Below are 16,354 nucleotides of genomic sequence, written 5' to 3'. Positions count from 1 at the left end.
CCAACCAGTCAGTCCTAAAGGAAATCAGTCCTGATTATTCATTGGAAGGACTGATGCTGAAACTGAAGCTCCAATACTTTGGCCACCTAATGTGAAGAACTGACTCACTGGCTAAGACCCTGATGCTGGGAAAGTCTGAAGGCAGGAGGAGAAGGGGGCAACAGAGGATGAGATGGTTGGATGCCATCACTGACTCAATGGACATGAGTTTGTGCAAACGTGGGAGATACTGAAGGACAGGGAAGCCTGGCGTGCTGCAGTACCGGGTGTCACAAAGAGTTGGAAATGACTGAGGGGCTGAACAACAATGAAGAGTCATTGAAAAGAAATGGAGACACTTCACCCAGAAAAAGCAACAGAGGCAAAGGCAACAGAGTTCAAACATAACACTGCTGGCTTACGGAGCAAAGTTCAGCATGGCTAAGATTTAGAATGTTAGAATGGAACCAGTTGAAACTGCAGAGGCAGACAGAGACCAGATCATGAAAGACATCGTATGTCCAACTAAGATCTTCAGACTGTACATTGAAGTTCACAGGGAGCCACAAAATACCCAAATCAGGGGAGTGACCTACTTTACATTTCTGAAAAATTGTTCTGGGAGCAGAAAGAAAATATATTGATTGAAGAAGGATCACGGAGACCATGGAATAACAGATAACACGTTTATAATGCTTATTATGGGCTAGACACTGTTCTAGAGAACTTTACACCTAGTAACTCATAAAATCCTACTACCACCACCATGAATGCAATAGGATTATCACAACCATATAGATGAAAAAACCAAAGTATAGGGATGTAAATTAACTTGCCCAAGGTCAGTCAGTGATGGAGCTGGATTCCAACCTAGTCATGCTCTTAACCACTACGCGATTCTGCTCTACTGAGACTGCTTCCCAGGTGGTGCAGTCATAAACACCCCACCTGCCAATGCAGGAGACACAGGAGATGCGGGTTCAATCCCTGGATGGGGAAGATCCCCTGGAGTAGGAAATGGCAACCTGCTCCATTATTCTTGCCTGAAAAACTCCATGGACAGGGGAGTCTGGCGAGCTACAGTCCATGGGGTCGCAAAGAATGGGACGTGACTAAGAGACTGAGCAAAAGACACTGCTATAGTTAAAAAGGCAAAAAGAAACTGTGATTCGCTGAAGTTATTCACTGGCAGTGGAAATGGAAAAAAGGAGAAAGACTACTTACAGAGTACTAAGTTTTTAAAGCAAAAAAAACTCATATACATCACCCAATATATTAAAAAATAAATTTATTTTGAGAAGAACAGAGCTACTTTGAAGTCAAAGGCAAAAGAAGTCCAGAATCCCACCACACAGCCTTCCCTTTGCTTCATGGCTTCCTGAGACTGAGGCAGCTATGAGAAACTCTAGAGCTCCTCTGGGACAGAATCCTGAAAGAGCACTGAGCAGAGAAGTCAAGTAAATAGAACCTTCAGGGCTTGCATGGTGATGACTTCAAGTTTTCTCTTTTGGGAGAATGGTAACTGCTACCTATCAAAGTAGGGAAAGGAAGACAGGAGGAGGGTCACTCTACTTTAAGCGTAACCTTGAATTTACTCCAGGTCAGGAGCTCATGATAAACAACTAAATAGGGAATAAAGAAGGGGCACAGTGGGTGGGGGGTGGGAGGGAGGGTTGCAAGCAAACAAGGGCTAGAAACCACCAGAGCAGGAACAAATGAGTTTATAAACTGACAGCTCATATTGCGAGGAGAGTGAAAACCAAAACGCATCTTTTCAGTGGAAGACCTCCCATTATGTTTTCTGGCATAAACAAATACGAGTGTTTGGCCTATTTCATGCATATTTACTTTTTGTAACCTAGAACACTGTGTGGGGAGGGGGTGGTGTGTGTGTGTGTGTTAGTCACTCAGTCACGTCTGACTCTTTGAAACCCCATGGACTGTAGCCTGCAGGCTCCTCTGTCCATGGAATTCTCCAGGCAAGAATACGGGAGTGGGTTGCCATTCCTTTCTCCAGGCAGTTTTCCTGATCCAGGGTTTGAACCTGACTCTCTTGCATTCCAGGCAGATTCTTTACCATCTGTGCACCAGGGAAATCCAGAACAATGGTATGTAACCAAATATAATCATGAACATGGTAAGTGGTGGAAGACCCATGGCTCTTAGCATTCTAAGGTCTGCTTAGACACAGATCATTTTGAAAGGTAATACAGACTTTTGAAGAAGGTAGGCTGTATTCTCTAACTGGAGGGTCTGGACCCTGATGAGTTAAAGGAAGTGTTTAGTAACCTCCTCCCAACAAATGTCTATATAAACATTTCTCAGAAATCTACATGGGCTCCAACAGCAACAGTGTGTGCACGCTCAGTCCTGTCCAACTCTTTGTGATCCCAAGGACTGTAGCCCACCAGGCTCCTCTGCATAGAATTTTCCAGAAAAGAATACTGGAGTGGGTTGCCATTTACTACTCCAGGGAAACATCCCAACCCAGGGATCAACCTGCATTTCTAGCATCTCCTGCAGTGGCAGGCAGATTCTTTATCACTGTACCACCTAGGAAGCCCCCTAGTCAACGAGTTCCACGCAAAAACTTAAAAGATGAGGAAGGCAAGAAACCTGCCCAATTCTTAACCCTTTTAAGTACAAATATCCTATTTGTGATCTATTAATTACAGTACTGAATCCAAAGCAAACAACTCTATTCAAATTCCACACAGTTATTTCCATTAATACTTAATTTCTATAAAGTGTTTGATCATTCAAGTGTTTGCGTCTAAAAACAGCTAGTATGAAATGAAACGCCAATGAGCAATAAGTTCCAAACATTTTATACCAGACAGTGCTTGCTGCAGTCTGAACACTTCTTCTACTGATAAACTCTGTGGAATTCTTTCCTTTTCTGTCATCGTGTCACTCTGCTTCTCAGAATAAGGCTGTAATTTACTACATTCCAGTTTCAAACTTTCACATTCTTCAAGTATTTGTCTGTTTTCCACATTTAGTCTTCCTTGTTCCCTCCTCAAAACATCTCTGTCATTTTCTGCAGAAGATAGTTTTTTACTTATGTCTTTTATTTTATTCTCAAGTTCTTCAATTTTTTTTCTAGACTCTACTTTTTCAGCCTGTAGAACTTGAATAGTTTTTTGCATCTCTTGGGTTTTAGAGTGATCAGTTTCCGCAATTCCTGGGCCACCTAGGACATAAACATAAAATCAGGGACATATCAAATGTCAAGTACCAAGAGACAAATAGCCTGCTATATACAACTAAAGATTCAACGGACTTCAGAACTTAAAAATCTTAAAAGGAAAAGTTAAAATAACAGTGAGGTGATACTACTCCTGTTAGAATGGCCAAAATCAGAAGAATAATACCAGCATATGCGCTTAAGTATGCAGAGCCACAGGGACTCTCATTTACGGCTTGTGTGCGAATGCAAAATGGTACAGCCAGTCTGGAAGAGCTTAATGATTTCTTACAAAACTAAGAAATACAATATTCTTATCATATGATCCAGCCATCATACTCCTTCATATTCACCCAAAGGGGTTGAAAACTTACATCCACACAAAAACCTGAACAGCAATGTTTATAGTAGCTTTACTCATAACTGCCAAGACTTGAAAACCACCAAGATACTGTTCATGCGTGCAAGCTAAGTCGATTCAGTTGTTCAGTAGGTGGATGATTAAAATCTGGCATAGCCAACCAACAGAATATTATTCAGTGCCAAAAAAAATGAACTATCAAGCCAGAAAAACATGAAGGAAATGTACACCTGAAATTTATAATACAGTACATCAACTATACAATAAAAAATTACTTAAAAAAACATGGAGGAAATTTAAATGTACATTACTAAGTGAAAGAAGTCCATCTGAAAAGGCTACCTATTATATGGTTCCAACTTTATTACAATTCTGGAAAAGGGAAACAGTGAAGAAAATAAAAAGAATAGCTGTAAGGTTGGGATAGGGGAATGAACAGGCAGAGCACAGAGGATTTTTAGAGCAGTGAAAATACTCTGTATGATACAATGATATACATTTGTCCAAATCCATAGAATGTACACCACCAAATGTAAATCCTAAGATAAATATGGACTGTGGGTGACTTATGACGTGCCTTGGTAAAAAATGTACTATTCTGATGAGTAATGTAGACAGTGGGGGAGGCCACGTGTGTGGGAGGATGGGGTATAACCAAGATCTCTGTACCTCCTCAATTTTGTTATAAATTTAAAACTGCTCTAAAAAAATAGAGTCCTTTAAAAAAAAAAGTTAAATTACTATAATAAATAAAGCATTTTTAAATAGAGGAAAGATATTGTGCTGTGCTTAGTAGCTCAGTAGTATCCAACTCTTTGAAACTCCATGGACTCCAGGCTCCTCTGTCCATGGGGATTCTCCAGGTAAGAATACTGGAGCAGGTTGCCATGACCTCCTCCAGGAGATCTTCCCAACCCAGGGATCGAACCCAGATCTCTAGCATTGCAGGCAGATTCTTTGCCAACTGAGCCACCAGGGAAGCCCAAAAATACTGGAGTAGGTAGCCTATCCCTTCTCCAGGGGAACTTACCAACCCAGGTCTTACCAACCCAGACCCAAATTGGGGTCTCCGACACTGTAGGCAGATTCTTTACCAGCTGAGCTACCAGGGAAGCCCCAGGAAAAATATTATTTGAAATTAAATACTAAAAGCCTTTGTATCTGAGTCTGAAAAAAAGTGAAAACACACCAAACAATGCAAAGAAATATCTCTCATAACTGTTTACCACAAAGGCAAAAGGACTTTTTCATTTTTGTAGAATCTTAACAATAGTGGTACCACTGCAAATTTTCAGCAGATGAGAAGAACTAGTCATTTATTCATTCTTTAGAACTTAGACCAAGTTTATATCAGCTAGGTTTGTCATTTAATACATTAAAATAACAAAATAACCTTGTTGTAATAGATTTTCCAGTTCTTCAATCCGATCTTCATAGTCACTTAATTCTTCTCGATGTCGACGAGTTATTTCTGTCAATTTCTGCTGATGTGCATTCTGCAATACTGACATTTCATGTTGATGGTTATCAATTTCCTGACTTCGATTCTGTTTAAGTTCCTTAAAAAAATTGAACGAAGTTAACCACATTTATCTATAATAAATAAGTTTAAGCTATTTCATTGTTTCCAAAAGTCCATATTATTAAAAATAATTCTCTGAACATGCTAAGGCTGAAAAAAGTTTAAACACAGGCTTCAAATTTGGATAATTCTAAAAGACTCCACCCTTTCCTTTCTTGGGCCTTAAAAAGTTTTTCTACTTTTAATGAGGGAGCACCAGCAAGAAGCACCTGAAACAAAAAGCAAGCAACATCTTTTTTTCATTACTATCTGTGACCATGAATTTCTCCTGCTAATGACATAGTCCACCAAGATCAGTGTCCACCTCTGGCCAATCTGTTCCTGTTGTTGTCTTATTACAGCTGTTTTTTTGCTCAGCCTTTCCTTCTCTCAGTCTTGATGGGACCCCTAAACTGTCAACCAAGATGTCTCACTACCCTAGTTGATACCACTTTGTCTCTCCTAGGAACCTGAATCTTGAGATGCATCTTTCAAAGGAGGAAACCGATTAGACCAGAAGCATTATAATAGCTGCACCCTAGAGAGCCTGTCCACTGTGTCCCACTACCTAGATTTCTCATGCTGGTCCAATTTCTATCCTTCCTGAGACTAAAATGCTCCATTTTTCCTTCAATCCTGTGGACAGGCTATTCCTGACTTCTTCCGATAAATTCTCTTATGCTTTACTTAGCTAGAGACAGGGTTGTTTTTTTTTTTTTGCTTGTAGCCAAGAATCTTAATCTGTAAATTAACCTCGATTTCCTGAGAAGACAAGTGAAGCTATTCTTTAGTCTTTCAGACTTATGTGCCAGTACTTGACAAGGAACTTTACACTTAAACTTCAAAAACAATCCTTCAAGGGAGGTATTATGATAATATCTACTTTACTGATGATAAATCAGAAGCTTGTAAAGGTTAAGTAATTTGACCAAAGCAGGACAGCTGGTAACTAGTACAGCCAGGATTCAAACTCAGGTCTGAATGAGGAACTCATCCACAGAGAAATTAAATTCTATACATGACAATAATTTACATATTAAAAACAATTCATTGCTGTAACAAGTATATGTAAATCAAACTTCTCTTAAGGAAATGACTGATACAAACTAGTAAAGTTCCACCATGAAGGGAAAATAACTATTTACAGTAAATAACATTAACATTATATTCTGTCAGTGTTCTTTAACCTTAATCTTTGAAATTTCAGTAACCCTGGAACTGTTTTAATGAACAGTTTTACAAGATACACAATAGAAAATAGACTTACAAAACATAAACTACCTAATAAATAAATGTTCAAAACCAAATCAGAGAAGGCAATGGCAACCCACTCCAGTACTCTTGCCTGGAAAATCCCATGGACGGAGGAGCCTGGTAGGCTGCAATCCATGGGATCGCTAAGAGTCAGACACAACTGAGCGACTTCATTTTCACTTTTCACTTTCGTGCATTGGAGAAGGAAACAGCAACCCACTCCAGTGTTCTTGCCTTGAGAATCCCAGGGACAGGGAAGCCTGGTGGGCTGCAGTCTATGGGGGTCGCACAGAGTCAGACACGACTGAAGCGACTTAGCAGCAAAACCAAACGACTTTGGAAAGAGATATTTTTATACTCTTAAAAGTGTCATAAAGAATAGAGAAGATATAAAAATGGCAAAAAAAGAATATCATAATCTATAAAACACTTTTATAAATGAGTCTTTTATTAATTTAGGCGTATACTTTTAATAAGCAAATTTTAGATGTATAATAGCCATTGTTTCAGCAATCCACCTTACCTTAATGATATTTTGCAGTTTGCAGATATCACTTTGATCAGAGCTAACTGATCCTTGTGCTTTAGAAGTCTAGATCAGAAAAACAGAATTAGAAAGTAACTGTACTGATTTTCTTATAAAAGAGAATATCAAAAACTAACTTTAATAAAAGATATTTTTTTTTAAAAAGGGGCATTTACATAGGGAACGCAGCCAATATTTTATAGTAACTTTAAAGGAGTACCATCTATAAAAATACTGCATCACTATGTTGTACACCTGAAACTAACATACTGTAAACCAACTACACTTCAGTAAAAACAGAAAAAAAAACGCAAGTAAGAAAAAATGGGGGGCGTTTCTCAGACAAATTCTTACTAAAGACTGCCAAGCACCTTTTAAAGAACCTAGTCGGACAGTGAGTAATAATACACAATAAATAAACGATACTGTTCAAGAGTCTGTTAACTAATTAAGGAAGGCCATACCTTTACAAAATAAGAAAGAAAATACCGCAGAATGTTTTTCTTTGCTCAACAAAATTTAAATTTGATGATAATCAAGCAGCTTCCTAAAAGGTAGTTTCTAAAATGGAAATGTTACCCAATATTAATGCTAATATTAATACTACTAATGCTAATATTAATGTATTGGCTTTTGGATGATTTTCTTTTCATTCAAAGCTGTGTATTGCTCATTTATCTTTATTAACATTTACCACAGCATGTTAAGGAACCAAAAATTGCTCTCCGATCAAAAGAAGGAACACAATACATTAAAAAGAATACAGGGCTTGGAGTTGAAAGATGTGTGTTTAAAGCACAATTTAAATCACTGTGACAATGAGTGTACTACTTAAACCTTTACTTTGCTTATCTGCAAAACAAAGGTAATAAATACCTCACATAGTTATTAAAGACTGTATTAGATTAGTATATAGGGAAACATAAAAATTAAAGTATGATATAAATATTAATTTTTATTATGCCTTACTAGAAAATTAAGCCCCCTGAAATGGACCCAATTTTACCTTTTTCACCATAATACCCCAGTACAGGTCTGTCTTACAGAAGACATTCAAGATATGCTGAAGTAAATATACAAAAAATTCATCTTTTTCCACACGAACTCTTACCTTGGCAATGTTTCTTAGAATGTGTTCCTCAGAGCATCAGTATCACCTGAGTACTTATTTGACTATATTTTCCATCACCCTAAAACAGCCTACAAATACTAACCTTGAAACTCTGGTTAGTAACAGTGGAGCTACAGTATCACCAAATTTCTCAGGTTATTCTAACACATATAAAGTTTAGGAACTATAATCTTTTAGGAATAAGATGGACTAACAGATCATCCTCTCTAAGGTTTATCTTGGGTACTGAGAATATCTAGCAACTTGGGAAGCAAGGAGATCATTTTAATTGGGAGGCTTTCTCCTTTATGTAACAAGATAACACTCACAAAAAGATAGAAAATAATCTCTTATACTTTATTTTTTTTAAGGTGAATTGAATTTTTTATTAGAAAAAAATGCCATATTTTATAGATGACCATTTATGAGATTTTCTCCACAATAATAAAAGTCTGTATGAGCAATATTTCAGTTTATTTCAGGTCTTGAGTACACTGACTACCTCAATAATACATAAAATCTGATATACAAGAAAAAAGGGATTCTTGGAAGAACGTTTACAATCCAAAATAGAAAGGACTTAATATCTATTCTAATATCTGAGAAAAAAACACAAAATAGTTTGTGTCTTGTAATACCAATCTATTATCAGATTTTTTTCATTTAATATATAACTAATGGTGGCTGAGATGGTAAAGAATCTGCCTGCAATGGAGGAGACCCAAGTTTGATCCCTGGCTCAGGAAGATCCTCTGGAGGAGGGAAGGGCTACCCACTCCAGTATTATTGCCTGGGCAATCCCATGGATAGAGGAACCTGGTGGGCTACATCCACTGGGTCGCAAACAATGCGACCAAACAATCTGACCTCAGTCAGACATGACTGAGCGACTAACAGCAATGCAAACAAGAACCTCACACCACCATCTACACGAACAGTTTCAAATCTGGTGCCCTGGAGCCCTGAGTTCCACCAGGGAAGTCTCAGGGACTCCAGGGAAAAAGTGCAAGTTCAACCACAGGAACTTTGTTTTGATCTCTTTAAAGGGATGAACTTGTAACTTTTATCTTAAAAGTTCTCTTGCTTTAAATTAAAAAAATTTTTCTTTCAAATATTGTACAGAAGAGGAAAACTGAGGCTCAGAGAAAGATGACCTGACTAAAACCAATTTAAAAAGTCACTGGCAGAATTAGAATTAGAATACAGGTTTTCTGATTTCCTAGTCCAGGGTTCTTTCTGATACCAAAATGTCTATATAGAGCATGAACATTTTTACTCAGTTTTCAGAAGCTCATGAAAATTCTACCTACCTGAGCAATATGCCTCCAGTGGCCAACTTCAGACTCAAGTCTTGAAACTTCATTTGACAATCTATTTATTTCTCGCTGTGATGAAATGATGTCACCAAAATCCATGTCATCGTCATGGAAACCTGAAGCATGATGACTCAAACCATAACCAAACGACGAAGATGCAGCAGCTGCTGGTACACCACCAGCTCCTGAACTCACTGACTGAGCAGCGGACTGAAGCTTCAGCAACTGATCCTGCAGCGCAATCTGTCTTGCTTTAAGATGGCTGATTTCTACCTATATTTATAATCCGTATTTTAGAGAAAGCACTGTGAAATAATCATACTGACCCTTTAATATATTCATAATGTTAAAAGTTATAATATTTTAAAATTATCAATGATTGTACTCTACCAACTGAATCCAAGTTGTCTATAACATCCCAAAGTAACCTTTTATTTCAAAAACAAACATGATTGATTACCATAAAGCAGAGATAATGTTTTGATTAGTATGAGGAAAAGAATTCCACTCATACATCAACTAACGCAACAAAATGCTCAGTTAAACATCAGTTTACCATTAGGAGATACTGCATTATCAGGTAGTTTGGCATAGGCAATTTCTTCGGGTTCTGTTTGTGATTATCAAGCCTCAAGAGATGAGAAAATAAAAGCCTCAGCAGTCTATGCACTGTTGAGTTTCCTTAGAACACCTGTTGGAAGAATCTTTTGAACCTGATTGTGCATGGCTGGATTTGGGCTAATGCACTGTGAGTCATGTATGGATGTGAGAGTTGGACTATGAAGAAAGCTGACCGCTGAAGAACTGATGCTTTTGAACTGTGGTGTTGGAGAAGACTCTTGAGAGTCCCTTGGACTGCAAGGAGATCCAACAGTCCATTCTAAAGGAGATCGGTCCTGGGTGTTCATTGGAAGGACTGATGCTGAAGCTGAAACTCCAATACTTTGGCCACCTCATGCGAAGAGTTGACTCATTGGAAAAGACCCTGATGCTGGGAGGGATTGGGGACAGGAAGAGAAGGGGACGACAGAGGATGAGACAGCTGGATGGCATCACCGACTCAATGCACATGAGTCTGAGTAAACTCCCGGAGTTGGTGATGGACAGGGAAGCCTGGTGTGCTGTGATTCATGGGGTCGCAAAGAGTCAGACACAACTGAGCAACTGAACTGAACTGTAAGTCAGGTAACTTGTACTGTGAAGATCGGATTAATAAATTAAAGCTTTCACAGCTGAAAGAAAGCTTTGATTTATTAATCCGATCTTCACAGTTAAGTCTTGTAGATTATTAATTAGCCTATTAGTCTCAGAAGGAAATCATGTATTCAAAGAGGCCTTGGTTTTAGCCTTGGCAAAAAGAGGCCAGTGAAAATCTAACTCTACTCAGGAAGAGAACTGTATAAAACCTGTGATACGCCAAATGGAGTTGTGACTGAAGGCTGGCAATACTAAGTCAACACCCAAAAGAAGTTACAAACACAGGACTTAGCATAATGCCATATCCATTCCAAATGAGAGATTACACAAAACATGAAAGTGAGTGAGCTAGAGAAAACTAAAATAAGCTTTCTATAAAACACTCAAGCTAGTCAAGATATCCTGCCACAACTAAGGAAAAGCTGACCTGAGGAGACAGCCGATGAGTAACAGTATTTCTACAGGTATAATGTCAAGCAATTAGACAAAGCAAAACCAAATACAAATATGTCAGATGTCATAGTAAACCGTCACCTTTTCGTATCTAATAAAAGCCCCTTTTCTAGTTGAGGTTTATAGAAATGTGCAAATCTTATTTTCCCATAAATGGTATGAAGCAATCTGCATCTTTGGGCAATCTGAACATCACAATGAAAGCAACAAACAGATTCAGAAAACAGCAGATCTAAAGTATGTATTATCTTTGATTCTAGTAAGAAGTAATGAAATCAACATTTCTTTTCAAATGTAGCTATAATGCAAAGGAAGTTCTCATCATACAACAGACAGTTACACCAAGTTGTAGAGGTAAAAAGTACAAACTCTACTTAAAAAGATGTACTCCTAAACTTGAATTTTTCATTTGCCCTCTGATACCAATAGCCAAGTAAAAAATAAAATATCAAAATTTTCCACAGTTTTCTCAACTAGGATGTAAGTATCAAAATAAGCTATGGGAGTTTTGAAAAATACCAGTACCAGGGTCCCTTCCCAGTACACTAAATCAGAATCTCCAAGAAGATCTAACAATGTGTATTTTTCATGATTCAGCTGTAAACCCCTAGGTGGGAGCTATCGCTCTATCGGAGTATAAGTCAGTGCTGCTCAAAGCATGTCTGTGGACCAGTGTCATGAACATTTGCTCCAGTCCATGACAAGTATAGAAAACTAAAAGAATAAGGTTTAAAAACTTTTAAAGCAGTTTGAGAGTAATTTTATATTTTATATCTGCTGAATCTTAAAAAAAAAAAAAATAGACTTTTCACTTGAACTTATAAATTTGCTTTTTACACTCATTTTATCTTGTAGTAATACTGTATTTTATTGTATTGTATTGTAGTTTTATTGTATTGTTGTTTTTATTGTATTTTATGAAATCAATTCCAAACACATTGGAAATTTAAGTTCTTTAAATATTAATCTTTAATGTGGTTTACTTATTCATCTTAGTATATCACTAAAAGAACTAGAAATCAATGCATCTAAATTTTTAAAACCCAAATATAAAGTGACTGTAGAAATGAACATTTAATAAACAAACTGAAGAATATCCCAATGATCTGAATAATTAAACAAGCAATGGCTCAATTCTATAGAAGCATTTACTGAATTCCACTTATGTACTAAAACTAAAGAGAATTCAATGACCTAGGTACATAGGTACAAAACCTAGGTACACAGTCTATATTTTAAGGATTCACTGTAGCATTGGTTAAATTATATAATAGTATTGGCACTGCAAAGGCAAGATAAGCTACCTCCAAAATAACCATTTCTATCAAACTAAAGAGGAAAAAATATATAGAAGAGGGTAAGTCAACTATAAAATACCTAATCTTCTGTTTTTCCATGGAAAATCAAGTAAACACGAATAAGCATATGTTAACATTTCTGGTTAAAATCATTTTCTTTAAAAAAGAAATGTTATTAGCAATCACACTGATTTAAAACAATTTAGATAAATAGGTGAGAAATAAGTTTCATAAAATCAGAAATTATAAACAACAGACGCCTGAAGATATTTTATACAAAGACTTTTATTCTTCTGGAAAGCAGAAATTAAACTCCACAAAGGTTAGTTTATGTAATATAAATATAAAAGCTTACAGAGTCCTTGTTAAATTAGTGATATCACACTGAGTTGGGAATTAACTTCAACACCTTTTTGATATTTTCACAAATCTAAATAGAGCTTGATTTATAACTCTTAGAAACCATCCTAAATACACTGTAGTGAAGTAAATATGAAATCTGTTATAACCTTTACCTCTTTCTGTTGTAGTTGATGTCGGTAATTCATGGATTGCTGCTTTATTTGAAGCTCTGATGCCTCATGCTTCTCTTCCAGATCAGCACATAGTTTTTTGAGTCTCTCATTCTAGAAGCAAAGAAAAAAGTGTTTTCAACAAAAAGACTAAAACATGTTAGTAACAGTTATGTGCAGGACATTATAAAAAAACATACTGTTTTATGCACAAAAAAGATGCACTATAGTAGGTCTCAGAATCTTGGTTTTTAAGACACAATTCCAATTAAAGTTACACGTACAATAAGCATGTTAATAGATTAGGCATATTATTTTTTAAAAACCCTGCTCAGCTTGATTTTCTGCTAAGAGAAAGTCACTGATCAGTGCTTCCCCCATCTTTGTACACCCAGTGTCTAACATACTGTAGGCAATAAATGTCTGGTAAATGAGTGACCTATATTACATGTTTCAACTTTTGTGTTCTCCCTGAAGGTACAAGTTTTTCTGTTTTTTTTTCATCAGTACAATTTTTTGGAAGAAACCCTTTATAAAAAGACTTATGGTTGAAGTATAGGTAGGAGGCCAAAGCCTCACATTACTTGTCTGACTGAACTCCAGCCTCCTGAGCAAGGCATCTCTGAAAAACTCATTTTGAAAACCACTACTAGAACTGTTTGAAAAACTACACTTAAAAGTACAGAGAATATTCTAAATATAATTCAATAAATTTAGATATCACAATCTTTTAAGATGTTGGAAAATATGGAAAAAATTACTTAAATTTTCGGTTCAGTTCAACTCAGTTGCTCAGTCGTGTCTTAGTCTTTGCGACCCCACAGACTGCAGCATGCCAGGCTTCCCCGTCCTTCACCAACTCCTGGAGCTTGCTCCAACTCACGTCCATTGAGTTGGTGATGCCATCCAATTACCTCATCCTCTATCGTCCCCTTCTCCTCCTGCCTTCAATCTTTCCCAGCATCAGGGTCTTTTCCAATGAGTCAGTTATTCACATCAGGTGGCCAAAGTATTGGATTTCAGCTTTTAGCATCAGTGCTTCCAATGAATATTCAGGATTGATTTCCTTTAGGATGGACTGGTTGGATCTCCTTGCAGTCCAAGGGACTCTCAAGAGTCTTCTCCAACACCACAGTTCAAAAGTTATCAATTCTTCAGCGCTCAGCTTTCTTTATGGTCCAGCTCTCACATCCATACATGACTACTGGAAAAACCATAACTTTGACTAGATGGACCTCTGTTGGCAAAATATGCTGTCTAGGTTGGTCATAGTTTTTCTTCCAAGGAGCAAGCGTCTTTTATGGCTGCAGTCACCATCTGCAGTGATTTTGGAGCCCCCCAAAATTAAGTCTCTCACTGTTTCCACTGTTTCCCCATCTATTTGCCATGAAGTGATGGGACCGGATGCCATGATCTTAGTTTTCCAAATTTGAGTTTTAAGCCAACTTTTTCACTCTCTTTCACTTTCATCAAGAGGCTCTTCAGTTCCTCTTCGCTTTCTGCCCTAACAGTGGTATCACCTGCATATCTGAGGTTATTGATATTTCTCCCGACAATCTTGATTCCAGCTTGTGCTTCATCCAACCCAGCTTTTTGCATGATGTACTCTGCATAGAAGTTAAATAAGCAGGGTGACAACATATAGCCTTGATGTACTCCTTTCCCAATTTGGAAACAGTCTATTGTTCCATGTCTGGTTCTGACTGTTGTTTCTTGAGCTGCATAGATTTCTCAGGAGGCAGTTAAAGTGCTTGTATTCCCATCTCTTGAAGAATTTTCCAGTTTGTTGTGATCCACATAGTCAAAGGCTTTGGCGTAGTCAATAAAGCAGAAGTAGATGTTTTTCTGGAACTCTTTTAGTTTTTCGATGATCCAACGGATGTTGGCAATTTTATCTCTGGTTCCTTTGCTTTTTCTAAATCCAGCTTGAACATCTGGAAGTTCTTGGTTCACGAACTGTTGAAGCCTGGCTTGGAGAATTTTGAGCATTACTTTGCTAGCAAGTGAAATGAGTGCAATTGTGCGGTAGTTTGAGTATTCTTTGGCATTGCCTTTCTTTGGAACTGGAATGAAAACTGACTTTTCCAGTCCTGTAGCCACTGCTGAGTTTTCCAAATTTGCTGGCATATTGAGTACAGCACTTCAACAGCATTTGATTTAGGATGTGAAATAGCTCAGCTGGAATTCCATCATCTCCACTAGCTCTGTTTGTAGTGATCCTTCCTAAGGCCCATTTGACTTCACACTCTAGGATGTCTGGCTCTAGGTGAGTGATTACACAATCGTGGTTATCTGGGTTATTAAGATCTTTTATGTAGAGTTCCTTTATGTATTCTTGCCACCTCTTCTTAATATCTTCTCCTTCCATTAGGTCTATACTGTTTCTGTCCTTTATTGTGCCCATCTTTCCAGGAAATGTTCCCTTGGTATCTCTAATTTTCTTGAAGTGATCTCTAGTTTTTCCCATTCTACTGTTTTCCTCTATTTCTTTGCACTGTTCACTTAGGAAGAGAGAGGAATAAAAATGAGAAAGATTCTTGATGGGGTTCAGTTCTGGTTGAAGCCATTTCCTAAAAGACTGGCTAAAATTTCTGCCCTTGGAATCCATAAGATTCATATTTCTATCCTTAACTATCCCACTGTGCTTAACCATTCTTATATTATCAAGATCTACTGAAACCAATTCTAGTTTTTAAGTTTCGTTTTTTGAGCAGTCCTAAGGACTGATATTTATAACATTCTTTCTTAGTAGCTTCCAAAAGAAAAGAAAAAAATATACTTAGAAAACAAACAAACAAAAATATTTTATTTTGTAATTACCATAGGGGTACACTGGGCACTTTTATAAATCTAAGAATAATCACGAGGTCATAATGATCTTGTTTTTTCTGTACCTTGAAACATTTTGCTATTTTATCATCCTAAGAATTCATCAGGGCTCCCAGGTGGCTCAGTGTAAAGAATCCACCTACAATACAGGAGATGTGAGTTCAATCCCTGAATCGGAAAGATCTGGAGAAGGAAATGGCAACCCACTCCAGTTTTCTTGCCTGCGAAATCCCATGGACAGAGGAGCCTAGTAGGCTATAGTCCATGGGGTTGCAAAAGAGTCAGACATGACTTAGCGACTAAACAACAAGAATTAATCATTACTCATCAACTGTTTATAACTATGTTAAAAAAAAAAAAAGACAAGAAAATGGAGACTGATGGAATCATATAGTAGAATGATAAAATAACAGTGAAATAACCAAGTACTATGTCATCTTTTAAAAAGGAAAAAGCAATGGAGACACTATCTTTGCAGTGTTTTTTGTTTTGGGTGTTTTGGTTTTTTTTTCCACTTTCATTGAACATAGTCGGAAATTCAGAATTCTCACTTTTCAACAGAGAAGAAAACTGAGGAAAATATTCCACAATTAGACAACTAAGAACACAAATGCCGAGAGACAGAAAACAGCACTCTAGAGTCTAATGGTTATGGTGAAAATGACTGCAGAAGCAAAATCTCAGACAAGTCTTTGAAAAACAATATCCTACATGAACTTCTCAAACTCAGGAACTGAGGAATGAACAATGTATTTCCAAGAACAAAAAGG

The 16,354-nt window shown here is 37.2% G+C and overlaps 1 protein-coding gene across 3 annotated transcripts in view; it reads right to left on the bottom strand.

Moving 5' to 3' along the window:
- The window catches only part of TRIP11 (thyroid hormone receptor interactor 11), a 69,185-nt gene that overhangs the window by 44,780 nt on the left and 8,051 nt on the right, over positions 1–16,354 (bottom strand). For all 3 annotated transcript variants that reach the window (XM_086363186.1, XM_086363187.1, XM_086363188.1), the window contains 5 exons: positions 12,759–12,869; positions 9,290–9,568; positions 6,866–6,934; positions 4,921–5,086; positions 2,813–3,172 (listed from right to left, as the gene is read on the bottom strand). In XM_086363186.1, coding sequence (XP_086219312.1) covers positions 2,813–3,172; positions 4,921–5,086; positions 6,866–6,934; positions 9,290–9,568; positions 12,759–12,869 — 985 coding nt within the window. The remainder of the gene's footprint in view (positions 1–2,812; positions 3,173–4,920; positions 5,087–6,865; positions 6,935–9,289; positions 9,569–12,758; positions 12,870–16,354) is intronic.

Source organism: Bos grunniens, chromosome 21, assembly GCF_055505025.1.
Source record: "Bos grunniens cultivar Pamir isolate PY7600 chromosome 21, Bosgru_T2T1.0, whole genome shotgun sequence".
Classification (NCBI taxonomy): Eukaryota; Metazoa; Chordata; class Mammalia; order Artiodactyla; family Bovidae; genus Bos; species Bos grunniens.
This window is presented reverse-complemented; position numbering and strand designations above follow the sequence as displayed.